General features: G+C 31.0%; 1 protein-coding gene across 1 annotated transcript; it reads right to left on the bottom strand.

Annotated features, from left to right (window-relative positions):
• Positions 1-893: 893 nt before the first annotated feature.
• Positions 894-18474, bottom strand: LOC127729629 (cell division cycle protein 123 homolog). The gene is made up of 12 exons (XM_052237488.1): positions 18187-18474; positions 17276-17344; positions 16535-16589; positions 15012-15053; positions 14313-14408; positions 13805-13911; positions 13065-13198; positions 12034-12156; positions 7447-7475; positions 2671-2790; positions 2003-2137; positions 894-1663 (listed from the first exon to the last, which is right to left on the bottom strand). Exons 1-12 carry the CDS (start codon positions 18258-18260, stop codon positions 1595-1597), a joined length of 1053 nt encoding a protein of 350 aa, XP_052093448.1. The 5' UTR covers positions 18261-18474; the 3' UTR covers positions 894-1594.
• Between the last annotated feature and the right edge of the window lie 3207 nt (positions 18475-21681).

The following is a 21681-nucleotide window of genomic DNA, read 5'->3' as shown; positions in this document are numbered from 1 at the left end:
ATGCAATTTTTTATATAATTAATGTTTCAAAGGGACATAACTCTTTTAAAAATAGTTGAACGTCACTGATTTAGAACTCATTCTAGACATTGCTAGAATAAATCTACAATATAAGTTTCATAAAAATCTGGCAACAATTGTACACATGAGAGCGCTAATGATGCAATTTTCCATATACTAGTAATTAATGTTTCCAAGGGGCATAACTATTTTAAAAATAGTTGATCAGCCTTGATTTTTTTCAAACTCGTCCAAGACATTGCAGATACAAATCTATGATATAAGTTTTATAAAACTTTGAAAAGAATTGTACATGTGAGAGTGCTAACAACCCCAGACAGACGGACAGATGCCAGGTATTTCTATGTCCCCCGCAACGCGTTTAAGATCATACATATATGGGTCAAAAGGCAAAATCTTGGAACCTTAAAATGTATTTTTGAACATATACCCAGAAGCAAACCATTCATCTTTTGATTGTTTTTTCTTTTTTTGGGACAACTAATTTTTTGTCAACTTTAATAAAAAAACAAATTTTTGTTGGATGCAGGAACAATATGTTTTTTAAATCATTGTTATGTAAAAAAAATAATTTTTCAATTTCAATTTACAGAAGGGTAATTGACTACTTTTTGATAATATGGTTTAAAAGTATCTTCTGGAAATACTTGTACATCACACTTGCCATATGGTATAGTCATTTATTTATCCCTAGATGGCCTTTGGTCATTTGTCATTTGGCTACTGTCTCATTGATGTATAAGCCACATCTTATTGTTTTCTATAAGAAAAACAAATTTACATGTAAAACAACAAATTAAAACAATACACAGTAACCAAATTAACATCTAGGGCTTGCCATATGATCTTTGACTGTGCAAGATATATGCAAGAATGGTTCCATATTTATTAAATAAGGCCATCATTAATATAATTTGCATAAACACATAAAATGTCTGTTTAACAAACCATATATTTCTCAATATGCATAACAAATTTTATTCTCTCATCAGAATTGTTTTTATTAAACATGAATAATTTCCTTGTACAAAAACTCTTTCCTGACTTCACTTTTAAGATCTATTATCTGTATATAAATTTCCTGTTTTTCATAAGCCAGGAAGATGATAATACAAACTATAAAATTGTTTATTAAAATGACAATACATTCCATCCATTATTCAGTTTATATATTCAATATAAAACAATGTGGTGTTGAATGAAAGATATAGCAAAAACAAGAGTATCTAATAAACAACGACCAGAAATTCCATTAGTATACTAATTTCCTAGCATTTATAAAGTAGCAAGTCAAATGATCCATCATTTAATCAATTTTTTGAAATTTTTATTCCTAAACAAGCCTAAAATAAATAGATATAAATGACAAAAGAACAAAATACTGACAGACAATTCTGACAGTTATATCTCAAATCATACATTAAAAGTGCACTGCCATATATAAAGTTTTCTTTATCTTGGACCTGTAAATTTAACATCTAAGCCAATGGATGATTCTGTACAACTTCTTTCATGTAACCAATGATCTATGTGTTATATGACATGAATGATAAACTTGTCACTCTGTATAATATCAAGTTGTTGGTGTTGCAATGGTGTCTTCATCATCATCAGAAGATTCTTCATTCTGGGTTTGTACTTTCTGTAGGAAAAGTAACAATACTATATTTAATAAGTAATTACAATATAAAATGAATGGATATGACATGAGCCCTGAAAGTACTTAAAAATAAACAATCATATTGCATTCATTTTTTAATTATTACATCAGTAACTGTAAGGTATGAATAAAAAATATGATAACTAGCAATAGAAGCTGCAATTTAAAAGAAACGATTTTGCAAATATCTGGGTTCCCCTGTATTTAAAAATAGGTTTTCGCAGCAATTATTTTTGTTTCAGTTATTTTCTTTCATTATATCTTGAAAAAGACCTACAAGAAAATACATGATCAAATCCAATCACTTGAGTTTTGACTTACCAGTTTTAGTAAATCCATAAGTTTGTAAGGATCTTGACCAGTAGCTAGATCAATAATATCTCTAGGAACACCACATGTTGCATATGGACTTGGTTGTACACCTTCTGGTCTTGCTACACATCTAAATGCTGGAAACTTTTAATGAAAAAAAATAATGCTATTATAAATCACAATTTTAATGTAGTGAAAACTACTCAATTATCTAATAATAATCGTCAACAGGATTTATCATATATATAAAATGTAAAAAACAGGAAAAAATTCTTTAAACAACTTCTTAATGGGAGGTGCAAATCTTCAATTACTGTGAAGTTTCAAGGATCTACTTTAAAAACTTTGAGGGGAGCTGATTACTCTACATTTGTACAATCTTTTGTAAATATTGCTGAAAAATTACTTAGTTCCAAAGTTTGGAAAAAATGGTAAATTATTCCTCAACCAATACCATAACAGCTGGTGCACAACTTCAATGTGTGTCCAATCTTCCTATGAAGTTTTAAGGGTCTGGCCTTAAGATTATAGGAGTTGACATTACACAAAATTGGAACCCACTTTTCCCTGCCCATCTTCCCAACAACACATGATCAAAAGTCAGTTTTGCAGAGCCTGTATCAAGTCAAACATCAAGTCTTCTCTAGTTAGTTCTACACTTCTCCCCAGTATCTTACATCAACACTATCTGTTCCAGTACTCTCTAAGGATTTAGCTTCCTCCAGTTCTTTCCATGTAAACATTAAACTATCTGTTACACTACCAAATGGATTAAAATCAATCAGCAATAATTTTCCCTACAAAACAAGAGTTAACAGTTTAACACAATATAATTTTAGCAAAATCTGAATTATTCTAATAGGCTTTGAACTCTTAATTGAGGTCAAGATCCAGGACAATGAAATATTTATATTTTAAATTTGCGTTCATTGTAAAAAGTAGTTTATTTCAAAATACAGACTTTAACTTAAATCCTACTACAGGAGCATAAAAAAATAACATCAAGGTCTCAGCCACATCACATTTATATCCTTATTTCGATATACACTTGATAGAACAAACTTACATACATAAAAAATGTCTGCTTGTCACCTTATGAATGACAAAGTTCAGGTTTTGGTATAGGAATCCCCAAAAACTGCTTAGAACAAAAGTGAAAAGAGCAGATGCACAAATTTACACACTGTAGACAAATCTTTCACCTGTTAAAGGGAAACTTCGCAAAAAAATGAAAAATTGATATTATGTCCATTCTGTATAAAAAAGCTCAAATTCATAAATATTAAAATTTTATTCTCCTAGATATGAGATCACCATCGATTTTAAATTTAGAGTATCAATTCTCTGCGTGCGGCCATTTTGACATCTTCTCGGTTTAGAAACCACGATATATCTATAAACCACAATGGACCAAAACCTGCAGTAACCTAATGTAGTAGTAATTGCGTGTCGATATCTTGTCAATCGTACGGTTGTTTTATCCGACTAACTAACTTGATACGGAAAATGTAATTATTTGTTAAATAACTATGGTCTGTCGGTTTTTAAACTGTTTATATGGGAATTAGTTAAAAAGTCAAAGTTCAAAGTCATAAATAAGTGTTCCGTGTAAAATTGTTTTCGAAAATCTAATTTGTTCATAATTCTTTTATGTAATAAACTTATTTAAATAAATTCGGACCTTCCCTTATCTGATCACCAGCATGGCTAAAGGTATTACTCCCAAAGGTATTGTGAGGTGACACGTCCAGGTATTCAAGCGATTTCCTGTCGGGCTTAAAAACTCTTATTACACAATTACATAAAGCAAGTTCATGCATCATCTCACTTGTGAGAGTATTGATCAGTGTATACGGCCGATAACTTGTAACTTTCCATTTTGAAACTATCAGGTGTATAATATAGATCTCTGTCTTGCGTGCCGATAGTGATATACTAGTCATTACCAGAGACATCTCTGTCATTACTAAACTCATACGCTTGTTTATAAATAACATTTCTGGTGTAAAGAATACTATTTATGAAAATCTAAATAATTCCAAAAAAAGATTTGATAAAATAAAAATATATTTACAAATTTTTTTCCAAGGGTAAATTGGGGTAAATGTAAGTATATACTCGTTGTCAATAATGATGGACATTTTGAAACATACAAGAAATATTGATTTAACAAAAATGTACGCACTTGTCGATCATTGATTTATACGCCTTGATAGAAAGTTACGGAACTATAGATAGTCGCAATTTAAAATATATACATGTATATTGAATATAAGAAAGAAACATCCAGAACAATTTGATTTAAATACATATCTAACTTGCTTTGGTTCATCGAAGTTATGGACATAGTAAAATCACAGATTTATATTTCAATTAGATTGTTCTCGAACAATTGAAGAAATTCATCATCATCACTATTGTTGGGTATAATCATGAAAGTAATATTTAATATTACTTCCATTGTATAATGTATAATAAGGTGAACATGGTTCTGAAAGTACCTTATGTCAATTTCCTGTTCCGACATGCATGTAGTATATGCCACTGGACGTACACTAATGATCCCAAAAAGTCTATTTGAAGAAATAAAGAAACTTCACTTCGGATAGACTGATAGTAGTTGTACAAAAAATAAATTAACGAATACCGTATTAACGTCTGACCAGCAAGAGGGTTGATTAATTTATTACGTTAGATTGTGGGTGAATATACCATTCCCAATATTGTTCTTAGTATGAATAAAATATTAAATAATAGCATAGATATAATAGCCAGCTATTATATCTTTGATAAGGGTAACATGAGAAAAAATATAAATACGAAAAGTCGCATATCTGGTAAAAAAAGTCTCACCATCTATAGGATTTCACGTACAATTGTTATTCTTAATCGAAATAAGGGACAGTCATTTACATGAATGACGGTACGCTTTGATAAAAAGTGGTGCCGCATATTATTCATCATCAATCTATTTTTTTCAAGTTTATACTTTCCTGTTATTCTTATCAGTTAACGCAGAGACATGTCACTATGCATCTCTAGTTAACGACAATCAACTATATAAATATCTGAATCTGATGTGAAATACCGTTCATCTCTTTCTTTCTTTTTTCTTCTTTGGGGGGGGGGGGGGGGATTTGGGCAGGGACATAAACATTGTTAGATGTACTTGTTCCCAGGTTGTTGTTTTTTGGGGGAGGGGGGGGCGTGTTGGAGGTCAAGTCTATCGAAAGTTACAAAATAAGAGTGTTTTATTTATGAATTTACAAGAAGAATTCTGTTCTTGGACGTACTTTTCTCTTCTTTTTTTTTAGTTCAGTGATTTAAATTGAGAAAAAATCTAGTCAGAATTTAAATCGTTTCTGCAATCCCCCATCTAAGACTCCTCTAAAATCATGAATGGCCATGCTTCACAATCATCAGAATTTTCTTTGCATTGATACATTATGTATCCAATGACATTTCCGGGTATAACAGAGCTTCTTGTATATTACCTGTATGTGGTTAGGTGTCGCCCTATGAGGTCTTGCGTATACAGGTTCACATTTATAATGGTTTGTGATATAACAAGGTTTTATGACATTCACACTTCTGCATGTTCTGTATACCACATTATTATCTTATTTTCAAACCGAAAGAGGAAATGAATAATTTCCAGGTAAAATATTGAGTATCAAAGTATCAAATTAATTTCCAGATTTTTTTCTTTCTTGGTATTAAATAACAGAAATTTAAAGAATAGACTGCTTTTCCGCTTTAGGGGTATTCTTGTCAGTTAAAACAGACATATGATTATATGTGTATATATGTCTCTGGTATAGAAATGGTTTATGAATGAATTATAAGTCTTGCAAAGGTACAAGATATAAAGCACATTGAAAATTGATTCCGCCGGTCTGTCTCCATTCAAAAAAAAGGAAGGTTGACGTTAGATTGATTCTGTCATTTTTTTTTTAAACATCGTTGGTCAAATAGCTAAAGTATTATACGTTGTGAGACTTATAATATTTTAATAAGGACATTCCTGATTAGGAATCCTTTTTTTTTTAATGTTTTTCACACCTGAAAAGAATATTTGTTCGTAATTATTTGATTCCATTCCAAGAATTTCCTGTCAAATTTTCAAACATCTTTTTTCAAATAGCTGAAGTATTTATACGTTGTGACAGAGACAGATTTAAAATATTTTGATGAGAACATCAATTCATGAATATGTAAAGAAAGATCGCTTTGGACGGACCAAATTATATAATTACAATTGGTAATTATCTATTTTAAATAATAAAGGTTACCGATTCTAATTTGAAATAGTACAATTTTTAGTTCATACACTCGTGTTTAGAAGGCCATTATTATTTATAAATCTATTAAATTAAATCAATTCAGTATTTCATGGTTACAAAAACAGTGACAGCGGTCATAATTCATTTTAAACTGAGCTTACGCAAAATATAGAAATATACCACGACTATCCAGTTATTGTGCAACCTTATTACTCCCCCAAAATAATTATATTTCTTTTTTATATTTTCTGAGTCTAAAACTATCACTCCCGTTTATCATTCATACAAAATGTTGTTCACACCTGGAACGGTGAACCGTGACGGCTAAGATTCACTGAGTGAAGATCAAAAGAAATTTTAATTACCCTGAGTTTAACTACGCATTCAACAGTCACTAAGTGTCACAGTACAATACACATTGTATTTACACAGTACTAGCTGGAAATGTTTGCTGGACTTAAGTAAAAGGTCAGAATACAAACATGCATTTTTAATACATTATCAATCATGTCAGTTATATATGTTTGTTCAAAATATTCGTCAGAAAAATATCATAAAAATGTTCTATTGTATGATTTACTTTTATTACTATAATCATATCAGAAATCCTTAAAACATAAATCCTACAATTTAATTTTACTGATCACTTTACTTTCTTAATTTTTAGTTGGTTAATAGCTACACCAAGAGTCGTCGATGCGCTTTAAATCGCGTTATTAGATGGTTAACGAACAAGACTTAAATGAGATTAATTCCACTCCCAGCATGCAAAAAGACTTAAACTACGTCACAGAAGTCAGGAAGTTTGAATAAATAGAATTAATAATTCCCAATTTTCTTCTTTATTAGTTTTCATATCCAAATAAAACTTGGTGAATATGTTTTTTATGGTATTATGAACATAATAAGATGATAAGTAAAAAATCGCGAATTTTCCCTTTAAAGAGTGATGTGGATAACAAAGACACACAATAACAGAAGTGATCCCTTTAATCTTGAACTATTGAACTTTCTATATTCTTACATAGGGAAAACTATAATAAGTTTTTATTGATTTGAATTCTACAGTGTTAAAATAGTGTTTATGGTGCATTTTTTTAAAACCTTACTTTAATATGATCTGAATAGGTTAACTCACTAGAAAATAACGTTATCCCAAAAAATGCTTACCTTGTCTCTTCTATACACATCAAAACTATCTGTAATATAGAATTGAATGAAAAATTAAAAATAATGTTATAAATAAAAAATAAATGTGGATAGTGTCCAAATGTGGACACAGATGATGCCCCCGCTTGCATATCATATAGTTATAAAGGGACATAACTGAAGAACGGTAAAAGTGACGCTACTCAAATTTGAACTTGATCTGAGTTTTGTGGTAATAAGCATTGTGTGTAAGTCTCAAAACATTTGGTTGAGGCTAACTTAAGAAGAGAACAGAAACTAAAAATTCAGCAATTTTTCTATTTGTAAACACGCATAACTCTAGAATGGTTGTGTATAAGTTTTATAACATTTGGTTGAGACAAACTAAAAAATTCAGCAATTTTTATGTTTAAAAAGGGACATAACTCAAGAATGGTAAAAGTGTCACCACCAAATTTTGTACTTAATCTGTATTGTGTAGTAATAAGCATTGTGTATAAGTTTCATAACATTTGGTTGAGGCAAACTAAAGTTAGAAAATGGAAACAAAAAATTTGTACTTGATCTTAGTTTTGTGGTAATGAATATTGTGTATAGGTTTCATAATGTTTGGTTGGGGCAAACTTAAGTTACAGAATGGAAACTAAAAATTTTGCAATCTTTCGATTTATAAAGGGGCATAACTCAATAATGGTTAAAGTGACACTACCCAAATTCAACTTGATCTGTGTTTTATCAGTGGAAGTCAAAATTAAACATTGCATTGTATAAAGCATTGATTGTAGTTGATTCAACTATAATCATGGACAAAGGAAGATAACTCCAACTTTAACAAGAGTGCACACGCTGAAACGTCTCGCCTTCTTTACTAACCATTGATTTTATGTTGATAGTCCTAAATACAAAGCTTTACTACAAGTAACACATAAACTTAACATGATCCAAGAAAATGAGGTCAAGGTCAGATAAACCAAACGAGAAATACATGTACACCTTACAATCATTCAATAAACCAAACATAGTTGACCTATTGCTTATTGTTTCTAAGAAACAGTCTTAATCAAGAAAACTTAACATTGACCAATGAACCATGAAAATGAGGTCAAGGTCAGATGAACCATGCCAGACAGACATGTACACCTTACAATCAATTTAGGCATTAAATATAGTTGACCTATTGCTTATAGTATCTAAGAAACAACACTTAACTATGAAAACTTAACATTGACCAATGAACCATGAAAATGAGGTCAAGGTCAGATGATACCTGCCAGACAGACATATACACCTTACAATCCTTCCATACATCAAATATAGTTGATCTATTGCTTATAGTTGAAGAAAAACAGACAAAAACACAATAAAATGCTCCGCTGGGCGCAGCTTGATACGACAGCAGAGGTCGAAACCCTGAACAGTTGGGGCAAGTATGGACACAACATTCAAGCTTGATACAACACTTAATTTGGATTGTGATTAAATATTTGACACAACATAGGTTTCTGACACAGAATGAATGTGGTCTAAAACCTTAAAAAATTTAAATTTACCTATTCAAACCATATCATTATTATTTGCTTTTATATATAAATCAGAAATAACCAATTTAAAATGGAAAATTTTAAAGAAAAAAAAAATGAAAAAAAATCCCCAACCCAAATTTTTTGAACCCCCTTATGATTCATCACCCAAACTCAATCCCAGCCTTCCCTTTGAGGTATGGTACCTTGCAGTACAATTTCAGAGAGATCCATACACTTGAACACAAGTTATTGTCTGGAAACTAGAAAAATGCTTGTTTTTTGGCCCCTTTTTGGCCCCAAATTCCTAAACGTTTAGAGCAATAACCCCCAAACTCACCAAAGCTTTCCCTTTGTGATATGGAACCTTGTAGTACAATTTCATAAAGATCCATACACTTACACACAAGTTATTGTCCTGAAACTAGAAAAATGCTTGTTTTTTTGCAATTTCAGAGAGATCCATACACTTGAACTCAAGTCATTGTCTGGAAACTTGAAAAATGCTTATTTTTGGCCCCTTTTTGGCCCCTTATTCCTAAACGTTTTGGGCAATTACCCCAAACTCAATTCCAGCTTTCCCTTTGTGATATGAAATCTTGTAGTACAATTTCATAAAGATCCATACACTTACACACAAGTTATTGTCATGAAACTAGAAAAATGCTTGTTTTTTGCCATTTTTTTGGCCCCTAATTCCTAAAATTTGGAGGCAATTACCCCCAAAATCAATCCCAGCATCATAACATAAATGCTTATTTTTGGCCCCTAATTCCTTAACTGTTGGTACCATAACCCCCAAAATAAAATCCCAACCTTCCTTTTGTGGTATTGAACCTTATGGTAAAATTTCATAGAGATCCACACACTTAAACTAAAGTTAGAGTGCGAAAACCAATGTGTCCAATTTTTGCGGTCGTATAAAAACTTAACACTGAGAAATGAACCGTGAAAATGAGGTCAAGGTCAACTAAAACCTGTGAGTCTGACTTGTACATCATAAAATATTTCCATACACCCTTTATAGTTGACCTATTGCATATAAAAAAAATTACTTGATATTTAGAAGAAAATAAAAATTTTGCAATTTTTCCATTTATAAAGGGACATAACTCTAGAACGGTTAAAGTGACGCCACCAAAATTCAAACTTGATCTGTGTTTTGTGGTAATAAGCATTGTGTATAAGTTTCATAACATTTGGTTGAGGCAAACTTAAGTTAGAGAACGGAAACTAAAAATTTTGCAATTTTTCCATTTATAAAGGGGCATAACTCTAGAACGGTTGAAGTGACGCCACCAAAATTCAAACTTGATCTGTGTTTTGTGGTAATAAGCATTGTGTATAAGTTTCATAACATTTGGATGAGGCAAACTTAAGTTAGAGAACGGAAACTAAAAATTTTGCAATTTTTCCATTTATAAAGGGGCATAACGCTAGAACGGTTAAAGTGACGCTATCAAAATTCAAACTTGACCTGTGTTTTGTGGTAATAAGCATTGTGTATAAGTTTCATATCATTTGGTTGAGGCAAACTTAAGTTAGAGAACGGAAACTAAAAATTTTGCAATTTTTCCATTTATAAAGGGGCATAACTCTAGAACGGTTAAAGTGACACACCAAAATTCAAACTTGATCTGTGTTTTGTGGTAATAAGCATTGTGTATAAGTTTCATATCATTTGGTTGAGGCAAACAGACGGACAAGGGTAAAACTTAATGCCCCCTCCGCTACGGTGGGGGCATAAAAATATTGCTATTTCTATTATAAAAGTTTTTACATTTTTCTTTATTCCATATTAAAATATTTTCCTTCAAACTACCCCCTAAAAATATGGAAACATTTAAGTGTATTGCATAATAAGCTAAAAGACTGGGGCTATATTGTGTACAACAGAATTCAAAGCTATGCAATTGATGCCTCGTTCACACGTACATTTAATTCGAATTGAATTCGAATCGAATGCGAATCGAATTCGCTAATCGCGTTCACACACTCTTCTTTTTTAATTCGAATTGATTCGAATTGGCTAAATCGCATTATCCAATTCGCATTAGAAATGCGTTTTTGTTAATACGAATTAAAAGTTAACGTCGTTAGGACAGTAAAGCGAATTTGACGCGAATTGCAATTCGAATTAGAATTTACGTTTGGACGTTAAACGTTTCGAATGCGAATTAAACTAATTCGAATTAGTTAATGCGAATCGAATTCGAATTACGTGTGAACGCAGCATGAAATGAAACAGATTTTAATAGAACAAAATTTATGAATAGAATTTCAAAATATTTCAAATATTTTGATTTAACTGTTTTAAATATCAAACAACAGAGTCTAGCATTGAAACAAACAACATAGTCTAGCATTGAAACAAAACATTTCAATCTTTTTATGGGAAACAGTGGTTTCAATATGAGATCACAAATTTTCACTAAACTAAATTGTTGGAGCAAAAACAGGTTATTAACTACTGATCCCTCCCCCACATCAGACAACGCGAGACAAAAACGTTATCATCTGGACTATGCATCTGAAATGTTCATATTTCAATATTCTACAAAAAACCTTCTTACGGTTTCAATTTTGGAAATATTGTAGTTCGTTGATTATTCAATGTATGGTTCTTTTTTAAGTTGAATATTGATTATTCCATATAGAATATTAAACGAATCCATGAATTTGAATGTCAAACAATATTCAACAAGTGACTAAACAACACATTAATTCAGGAATGTTCATAGTGCATGAGTTAATTATCAGTGTTGTTTGTTCCTGAATCTTTTTTCATATTTGAATTCTTGAATAATTAGTTATTCATTTTATAACAATGACTATGAATGTAAATAAAGTAGAAAATTCATTGAAATATACTTATTTCTACGCAAAGCAATTTGTTTTGATGCAAGGTCCTTAAAGTTTTGACAACACCTATTGTTGTATGACATCAGAGAAGTGAAATTACAGGATTTCTGAACTATTTTTAAGTGACTGGGAAATCACCACAGTTCATTGGAAACAATGTAATAATAACTAGTCATCAATGATAAATATAGATTACACAACAGCAGTACATATTTTTGATACTTACAACTTGTACATGGAAATTTTGGAGATACCATATGGTAGAAAAATGACTTAATATCAGCTACAATATCTTCTCTTTGATCCAAAATATGTTCATAGTATATTGAGTGATGACGTTGTGAAATAGCTGTCAAACAATAAAATAAATTAAGATATAGCACTGATCAAACTGATTTTTAAGGGATTTTTTTATTCAAAATTATTTAAAATTTACCATTAAAAGACTTCTAGATTGAAATGGAAAATATGCACAACTAACAATTTCCTTTAACACTTTATTGTTTAGAACTATATTCTTATCATTATAAAATAAGGAGATGTGATTTTTAGGTCCTTGAAAAAGGATGGACTTACCATACATGAAATATGAACCCCATCAAAAACTGGGAGAGAACTAGGTTAAGTACTTTGACCTAGCATGCAACCATACTTTGATATCCTTGTGTTTTGTTGACTATTAAGCCATTGTCATAGAGTTGAGTGTTTTCCCTGAGTTGAATTTTGTTGTATATTCTTTTATGTAACTTTGATTATCCTCTCTTTGAGGAACCTCTTTAGTGGTTGTCTTTTGTCAAATCTAAATGTGTTTTTTTATCATTTGGTGAATTTGGTGCTGATGGAAGATTTTTGTTAGTTTCTGTAAGATTTATTCACAAGCTTTAGACTAAAGGCAATTTAGAGCTTGTTACATTGTATAGACACCTTTCTATTCTTGAAGACTGAACATGTATGCTGAATTTTCAAAAAAAATTTAGTTTGTTTGTGTTGTTGAGTTGCTGCCTCAGTGATACATGCCCACATCTCCTTTTATCCTTATTACTATAATAATTCAGAAATGTTTGCATGTATTAAGCATTGTTGTTGTTGAACAATGGTAAAAAATGTGAGTTATTTTTTGGGTTTTGAGGAAATGGTGCATACAACTAATGCTTTCCAATTTTAAAATGAGAGTTTTTATTATGCAAAACCTATCCAGTTACAATTTTTGCAATGAAAATAAGGCAAACATTTCTGAATTTACAACATATTCCTTACCTAATAACTGGTTATTTCTGACATAACATCTAAATTCTGCTGCAGGATTTAAATCTTGCCATTGTCTGAGGATTAAATGATATTTAACTGTTATATCACTTCTGTCTTCATCGTAATCTTCACATTTACAAAAACTGAAAAAAATCAAACAGAATCCTATAAATATTTCCTCCGACAGATAAATCTTCTAAATGAAATGATATCAGTACACAATTTTTTACTGTTCAGTAAAACAGCTTAAAGACAGACTTGTTTTTTTTCTGTTACCTATTCAATTGTTACTGAAGTATCAAAATATCTAATATGGTGATATAAGACTAAACGAACATGAAAAATTTGTCTGTTTTTAATTTTACTTTTAGTGATTATACTAATTTTGACTAAGTGCAAGAAAACTGGTTAACCTTTATGTGAATTTGGATGTATATTGTCAAAACAAAACAAAAAAATTTATCGATTACATTTCAGATTAGCCTCTAAAATTAAGCAATAAATTTAAACAATATTTGAATATTGTCCTTTAATTTTTTTTTCCTTCAAAAGTTTTGATCTAGTTCCTTATACTTGGAATACAGAGAGACTTAATCCATTTAAAAATCAGGGAATACCAAAATTAGATTATTAGGAAAACCTTAAATGCTTTAAAAAGAAATTCTCTTTAAAAATAAGTGTGGCATTTCATGCATCTATTTTATCCTTACTGAATTAATTGTTCTGATATCAATCCTAAAACTACTCACGGTTGTGTTAAATCATGGGTGATGAACTCTGAACTTTTTAGCAAGAGGTATATATCACTAGGACATGTACACTTCAATGTTTTATCAAATGATATCCAAGTAGCATCCTGAAAAGATAACCAAATGTGCAAGTTATGCTAAAAATCTTTTAGAAGAAATATTAGCTAGTATATGCTCTCTCCAATACAAAAATCAGATCACTAAATTAAAGTTATCTGAAATTTTCAGTATCAGATGAAAATAAATTACAATGTATTTTAATTATCGTGTTATAAAAAAAGCACATTCTTATTGTCATGCCCTTTTATCTTTGCATTCTTCTGAAATTTTTACTCCCATTTGTTTTTTATGCTATATGGGCATACAGCTAGTTCATACAGACCAAAATGTACAGAAATTACGCTTTTACGGTTTTACCTACGCAGAATTTTTATGTATGCTTATTGAATGTATAGTGTATTGTTTTTCTCACTATTTTGACTGATTATTAACATTAGCATACTTATACCTGTGGAGAACTCCAATTTAACTTTGGAAAGACTCGTCCACCACATGATTTTATCTTGTTTTTAATAGTTGTTTCAAATTCAGGAAAACTGGGCTCCTACAATGAAAGTTTTATAATAATGACCAACATCAAAGTGAAAACTGGCTTTTTAAGAAACTATATCATAAAAAATCATTGGCATGATTGTAAGAGAATAATTGATGATCTTTCAGATATACCTTGCTATATATTAATGGTTGGTTTGTATGATTCTTTATTATGATTTCTCAATAATTTGTATCTGACAAAAATAAGAGTAACAACAACTACATTTTAAATGAATTTTTTACTTCATCTTTTCATTTTCAAGAACAATAAAAAGGTTTTTATCCAGAGTTATGACCAAATTTTCTGATTGAAACACTCAAATTTCTATTGATGGGTTAACAGGTATGGTATCCAGTGTATGAAAAATAAATGGTAGTCTTATATCCTTTGTGTCAAAATGCTAAAAATTAATCATAAAACCTTCTATAGAAAATATTTATCTCTTCATATTTAGGAAAATGATATTCCAGATCCTAAATTAAAGTTAAGGTTGAACTTAAATTAATAATGTTTATTTGTATTAACAATAATTTATAATGGCTATACAATTACTTATGATCTATAATTTACATGTAAACAAAAGGTAATCTCTCATAATCAGTAGATACAAACCTCTGCAATTGGTCCATTATCATCATCCCAATCTACATCAATCTATTAAAACAAAGCATCTGATTTTATCAAAGACAAAAAATTGGAGAATGTGTCTATGGGACACAGATGATGCCCCTGTAAAAGTTACGCCACCCATTCGAACTTGATATGTGTTTTGTGGTAATAAAAATTGTGTATAAGTTTCATAACATTTGGTTGAGGCAAACTAAAGTTAGAAAACGTACCAACGGACAAGGGTAACACTTAATGCCACCTCCGGTGACGGCTGGGGCATAATAAAAACTGTACCTTTATAATCAAAGTGTTAATATGGAGAAGAAACACTACACTCACTTGGAAAAAAATATGTCAATGTACAAAAATGATGTATATTTGTGGTTCCTGTTTCATGAAATTTGTAAACATTAGACACAACCATTTTTACACCGCCAAACTGAAGAGAGTTCAAGTGCTGCCAATGGTAAACAAGAGTGCACACGCTGGAATGTCTCGCCTGTTTTACTTATCATTGAATTCATGTTCAAAGTCTGTAATATAAAGGTTTTACTACAAATATCACATAAACTTAACATTATCAATGTTCTATGAAAATGAGGTCACGGTCAGATGAACCATGCCAGACAGATATGTACACCTTACAATCATTCTATACACTAAATATAGTGGTCCTATGGCTAATAGTACCTGAGAAACAGATCAAATCACAAAATCTTAACACTAACCAATGAACATGATGAACCAAGAAAATGAGGTCAAGGTCATATGAACCCTGCTAGACAGACATGAACTCCTTACAATCATTCCATTAACCAAATATAGTTGACCTATTGCTTACAATATCTGATAAACTGAAAAAATTACGAAAACTTATCATTAACCAATGAACCATTAAAGTGAGGTCAAGGTCATATGAATCCTACCAGACAGACATGTACACCTCACATTTGTTCCATACACTAAATATAATTGATCTATTACTTATAATTCCTGAGAAATAGACCAAACCACAAAAACTAAAAATTGTCCAATGAACTAGGAAAATGAGGTCGAGGTCAGATGGACATGTACACCTGACAATCATTCCAAACACCAAATATAGTGGCCCTATCGCTTATAGTATCTGAGAAATAGAGCTAACCACAAAAACTAAACATTGTTCAATGAACCATGAAAATGAGGTCAAGGACAATGGACATATGACAGACGGAAACTTCGTAACACAAGGTATCTGCACACAATGTATGAAGCATCCGGGTTTTCTTCCTTCTGAAATATAAAGCTTTAAACAAATAGTTTATGCCATCGCTGCCAGATTGTAATACCTATGTCTCGCATACTGCAACTTTTGTTCCAAGCGAGACAAAAATGATGCAGCTGGAGTGGACATAACTGGATACTCAAATTCTATCTTAATCTGCCAAGGGAGAAGTGAAGGGGAACTAGATCGTTACTCTTGGCTAGGGAAGATGGTCAAGATATATGCTACATTCTGAAGGAATTAATCTGAATGTTTGTCTTACCTCTTCTCCTTCCACATTGTCTTCATTACTTTCCTGTGCGCTGGCTGTAATTGACCTTAATACAAAAAAATCAATAATTAATTTTCATGTGTATTTCATACTTACAATCTATATTCATCAGGTGAATATATCAAAGTAAAATATATGTGTGTTTTTCTTAATATTTATAATCATAAATAAAGCAATGTTATTTATACCAGCAAAATAAGACAATGCATACTAAATTCATTGAATGTGTTCTGATTGATATTTGGCATGGATACAAGATTTTTTATAAGTTGTTATTGGCTTTGCACAAGCTTTCAGTAACTGTGAACACAATAAGATCACTCTGTCACATTCTGTATGTGCCAGACCTAGCCTGTAATTCAGAGGTTGTCATTTGTTGTTGTATATCATATTTTGTTTTTCGTTTGATTTTTTGTATATAAATCAAGCTGTTGATTTTCTTGTTTGAATTGTTTACATTTTGTCGTGTTGAGGCCTTTTACATCTAGTTATGCAGTGAGTGTTTTACTCATTGATGCAGGTGACTTATATAGTTCCTTACATCTATTCTATCCTCTATCCTCTGGTTTTTTTTTATCAGTGGTGTATGTTTTTTATTAAACTTTTAAGAGTGACATTTTTGTTATTTCAAAAACTACTGAATTTTTTGTGTACAATTCTTAACAAATATACATGATAGCTTTTGTCCTATAGCATATTTACAATTAAATCAAACTAATAAGATTTACTTACTCTGCTGGGAGTACAATTCCATCAGCATGAAGGTAATCAATGAATTCTTGAGGAAGTGGAATCATGTAGCTAAAATATGAGTATACATGTATAAAGATATGGCCTCACATCTTTATGTTTCTTGCCTGTTATTTGAAAATGCCATTTGAAACTTCATAGATATAAAGAAATAATGCAAAATATAATTGTGCATTATTATTAATGTAAGAAAATAATCACCCAAAAAATCATGATAAAAGCAGAGACATTTATATTAACTGAGGCTGAGATTGTACAACAATCATTACTGCTATTATGAAGCTCTCAACATTACATGTGTAACATTGTTCCCAGCATTCCTTAACACGATTTCTAAAGATCCCACACTTTATGAGACAATGTTAACAATATATTGGAACATCCTGTTTACTTTGTTCGTATTTGTCAAAAGAGGCAAAATATTTCTGGTATAGTTCTATCTCCAGTATTTAAAAATAAGGGATCAATTATGGAAATCAAGAATTATCATGCTATTACAGTGCTGCCAGTATTCTGAAAAATTATTGAGTTTATCCTTAATTTGAGAGTCCCTCAAAAAAGTATATCGCTTCAGAGCACTCTACAGTGAGGTTTCACACAGAACTATGCACCTTTAAACGCATCATTTGATTGATTTTACGAGATGGTCAATTTCTTTTTCTCACATAACAGCTACTCTCACATATTCAATAGGTAATATCTATCGGTTCTCCGGTTCTTATTGAGTTTTCAGGAGTTTAATATCAGGTACGGGGTTTGCCGAACCTGTCAGATGTATCATCATCTATCATGTTTGCTGAATATAGTGTCTAACATTCAAAAAAAGTCTTGACTCTTTTATTAAGTGTTCAAAAGCATGTGTACTTTTTCATATTTTCACAATTTAAATTTACCTCTTTATTGTTATATCCTTAAATTTATTATACCAAGAGGGAAAACTACATTGTAAAACTTCATCGACTTTCATGACTGGTTGAAAGTGGTTCAGATTAAATACAAAATTTCAGTATACTGTTGAGAAAGGAAATTTATAAAGTGTTCTGTAATGCAGATACGCTCAACAAATAAAGAGCTGATAAACCGTAAAATGATGCAAGATTGTTGAATGTTTGAAACATATTTCAAGTCATTTCAGTTTGTTGTTATTGCATCATGTTCCTAAAGTAAACAACAGAGGGGTTCCGATGCGTGGCGTTACTAAATCTAGTCGAATGACGGAATAAGCGCGGAATCGGATATTAATAAGTTTTTGTACATGACATCAGATACATCCATATCATAATGTATTAAATGTCTCTGATGACATAGACATAGTTCTAAAGTAAAATTCACAAATATGTCATTTCTGTTGATATTTTAGATTTTTCTTCCTGGAAACCCCTGTCCGTACTGCCATTTTTATGACTCAATATTTGTCTTGAAAAATCAAAAGATGTCTACATCTGTAACTCATAAAATAATGACCCTACATGAAATATTTTATAAAGAAATAATTTTCAGGACTATATTTCATTATAATAATGTAATATTGTCATTCTCCATTAAATTTGTCAACTACTTTGGGAGTTTCACAGTGAAATACTATCCGTGAAAATATTTCATAATCAAAATATGGCTTCCCCGAGCAAGGAAGTACGTCAAATAATTCTCAATGATCGACAGTACACAAACATGTAGCATGCAAATTTTTAGATTTATAACTGAAAATATTTTGTAAGGCTTTTAAGTATCTTGTATTGCCTTGCCATCCGTGAATTTCAAAGACAATAACAACGAATAAACAATCATGTATCAAAGACAAAATATCATTCAGTACACATCCGAAAAATTTAGTGTAAAACCGTCCTTAACAGTCATGAGATGCGAGTTCTTTTCTTTGTAACTATGTTCAAGTTTATTCAATGATGATTGCGCATGACCGGTTAAAAACGCTTTTTTAAATAATAACCAATCATTACATACAGTAACAACGAACAGTTTAAGATCGAAATGATGTTAAGGGGACGACCATTTGATATTCTGGGGTGGGGGGGGGGGGGGGCAGGAGGATTTTGAAAATAAATAACTCAGCCTTGATTATAACAAAAATGAATGGTTTGTTCTGTGGTAGTTTGAAAATAAATAACCTGTCTTACAATGTATTGAAAATAACTTGGCAGGTCTTTTAAGCCATTTTATAAATGCTATTCTAAGTATGAGATGGCACCAGATTCTTCTAAAATTCATCTTTTCATATTTTTTTCGGGAAAAACTTCCCAAATCTTTTAATAATATAAATATTAATGTATTTGAAATGTTTGAAAATGGGTTTCATTTCACTTGAGGTATATTGTCTCGTGAACATTTACCTCACTTTTATTACAGGGCCGTAACTACATTGAGGCAAATGCCTCATGTTGGAAATTTCAAAACAAAAGCTTGTCTTCATATCAAATTGTTTTCACGGCAAGTGTCTTGCAAGAAGCAAGTTCTGTTCACCCTCTGACGTAGCCCCTGTTTTTTGAGATCCATGTTTCTCATTTATTTTTATTTTTCAGTGTTGATTGTCTATAATGTTTGTCGTTTTGTGTTTTATCTGTTCCCGGGTTTGTCTTTTGTTCATTGATTGCCCTTCTTTATGACTATTCTCTTAGTTTTGCATTCAATTTGTAATTTAGTAATTATGTTTTAAACTTGAGTTTTATACTTGAGTTTTATTATATTTAAGGACCTTTTGTCTATTACAAACTATTTTAAATTATATCCCAGTTAGGCACTACATCAAGTTGTAATTGAAATGTGTTAAAGAAAACTGACTTGACATAGTTATATGAATGATAATCAGCCCCCTCTTAACTTAATTTGAAAAAAACATAATTGACAGGTATAAAAGGTTTTTCTGCAAACTGAAACATATTTTGCTTTGTCCTACATATTGGTCTTTTGATGTTGTCCCTAAAAACTAAAAGTCTTACACTGAATCTATATATTTTGCTTTGAGACCAGAATATTGTCAAAAAATTAAAACAGAACTTGTGTTTCAATTTAAGAAAGGGACTGGGAAACGCGCATAATGCATGATTTTGCGCCATTTTTTCTATAGCTTCTTGGGGCCTTCAGGGAACCCCAGACTCTTCGCTGGTTTTTTTCACCTCGCTCCGCTTGGCAAAAATGTTTGACAACTTTTAAAAGAGGCTAGTTACAGCCCAGCGTTAATACCTTGTACGTATGCAATATATGCAGTTTTGCAATTCAGAAGATTAACTTCCGGAGGATGATGATTAATTCTGATTGATTTAATTGACTATGTTATTTATTTATGAATTTAAAAATTGGATGTTTTCAAATATTAAATATATAATTGTGAAAATAGATAATCAGTCCCTTGTTTTAATGAAAATGAAAAATCATGCTTCAACAGTGCAGAAAATAAATAATCTGTCCTTTTGGTCCAAAAAAATAAATAACCCATCCAAAACAAATTCTCCTGCCCCCCCCCCTCCCCCCCCCCCCCCCCAGAATATCAAATGGTCGTCCCCTAATGGGAGAACTAAAATAGAAATTCTAAACTTATCTAGACTAAAAAAGGTAAAATAACAAAATTACCGAACTCCATGGAAAATTCAAAACGGAAAGTTAAAATGGCAAAATCAAAAGGTCAAACACATCAAACGAATGGAAAACAACTGTCACATTCCTGACTTGGCACAGGCATTTCCTTATGTAGAAAATGGTGGATTAAACCTGGTTTTATAGCTATCTAAACCTCTCACGTGTAAGACAGTCGCATAGAATTTCATTATATTGACAACAATGTGTGTATAAATATATTAACAGTATAAAAAAGACTTATTACTCATTATGTATATATATATATATATAAGCGAAATAAAACCATAAACATGAGATACGAAATCTTAACCACTAGAGAAGTTGTCGGAAAAGTACTGATGTAAATAAAAACATAGAAATTATAAGCTGTTGGTAAAACATTGGATCAAGTAGTGGAGCAGAAACTGATCCTTCCGGAGCACATTTAGTTCACTCCCATTTTTTTTGGTGGAATTCTTTTTTCTCAATTTTAGTTGTATGTGTAGTGTGTGTTTTTTATGGTTGTTTGTCATTTCTTCGTTTTTTTTTTCTTTTTGGACATTGTGTTGTCTGGTTTGATGGACTTATAATTTTTTTAATTTATTTTTCCCATTTGTGTCATCTCTCTTTTTGTGACTCGCTGTTTTCTGGAGAATATTTGTAGCAAATTAAAACGTTTCACAAAGCAATAAACTAAAATGGAATTAAAAACAATTTCAAATTCACAATAAATCTGTAACCAATTTCCAATGCGTCTATTACAAAGCTTTAACCTCTCATCAAACTGATTGTAAGAGAATAGTGGACTGTATTTTAAT

Source organism: Mytilus californianus, unplaced genomic scaffold, assembly GCF_021869535.1.
Source record: "Mytilus californianus isolate M0D057914Y unplaced genomic scaffold, xbMytCali1.0.p SCAF_1, whole genome shotgun sequence".
Lineage (NCBI taxonomy): Eukaryota > Metazoa > Mollusca > Bivalvia > Mytilida > Mytilidae > Mytilus > Mytilus californianus.
This window is presented reverse-complemented; position numbering and strand designations above follow the sequence as displayed.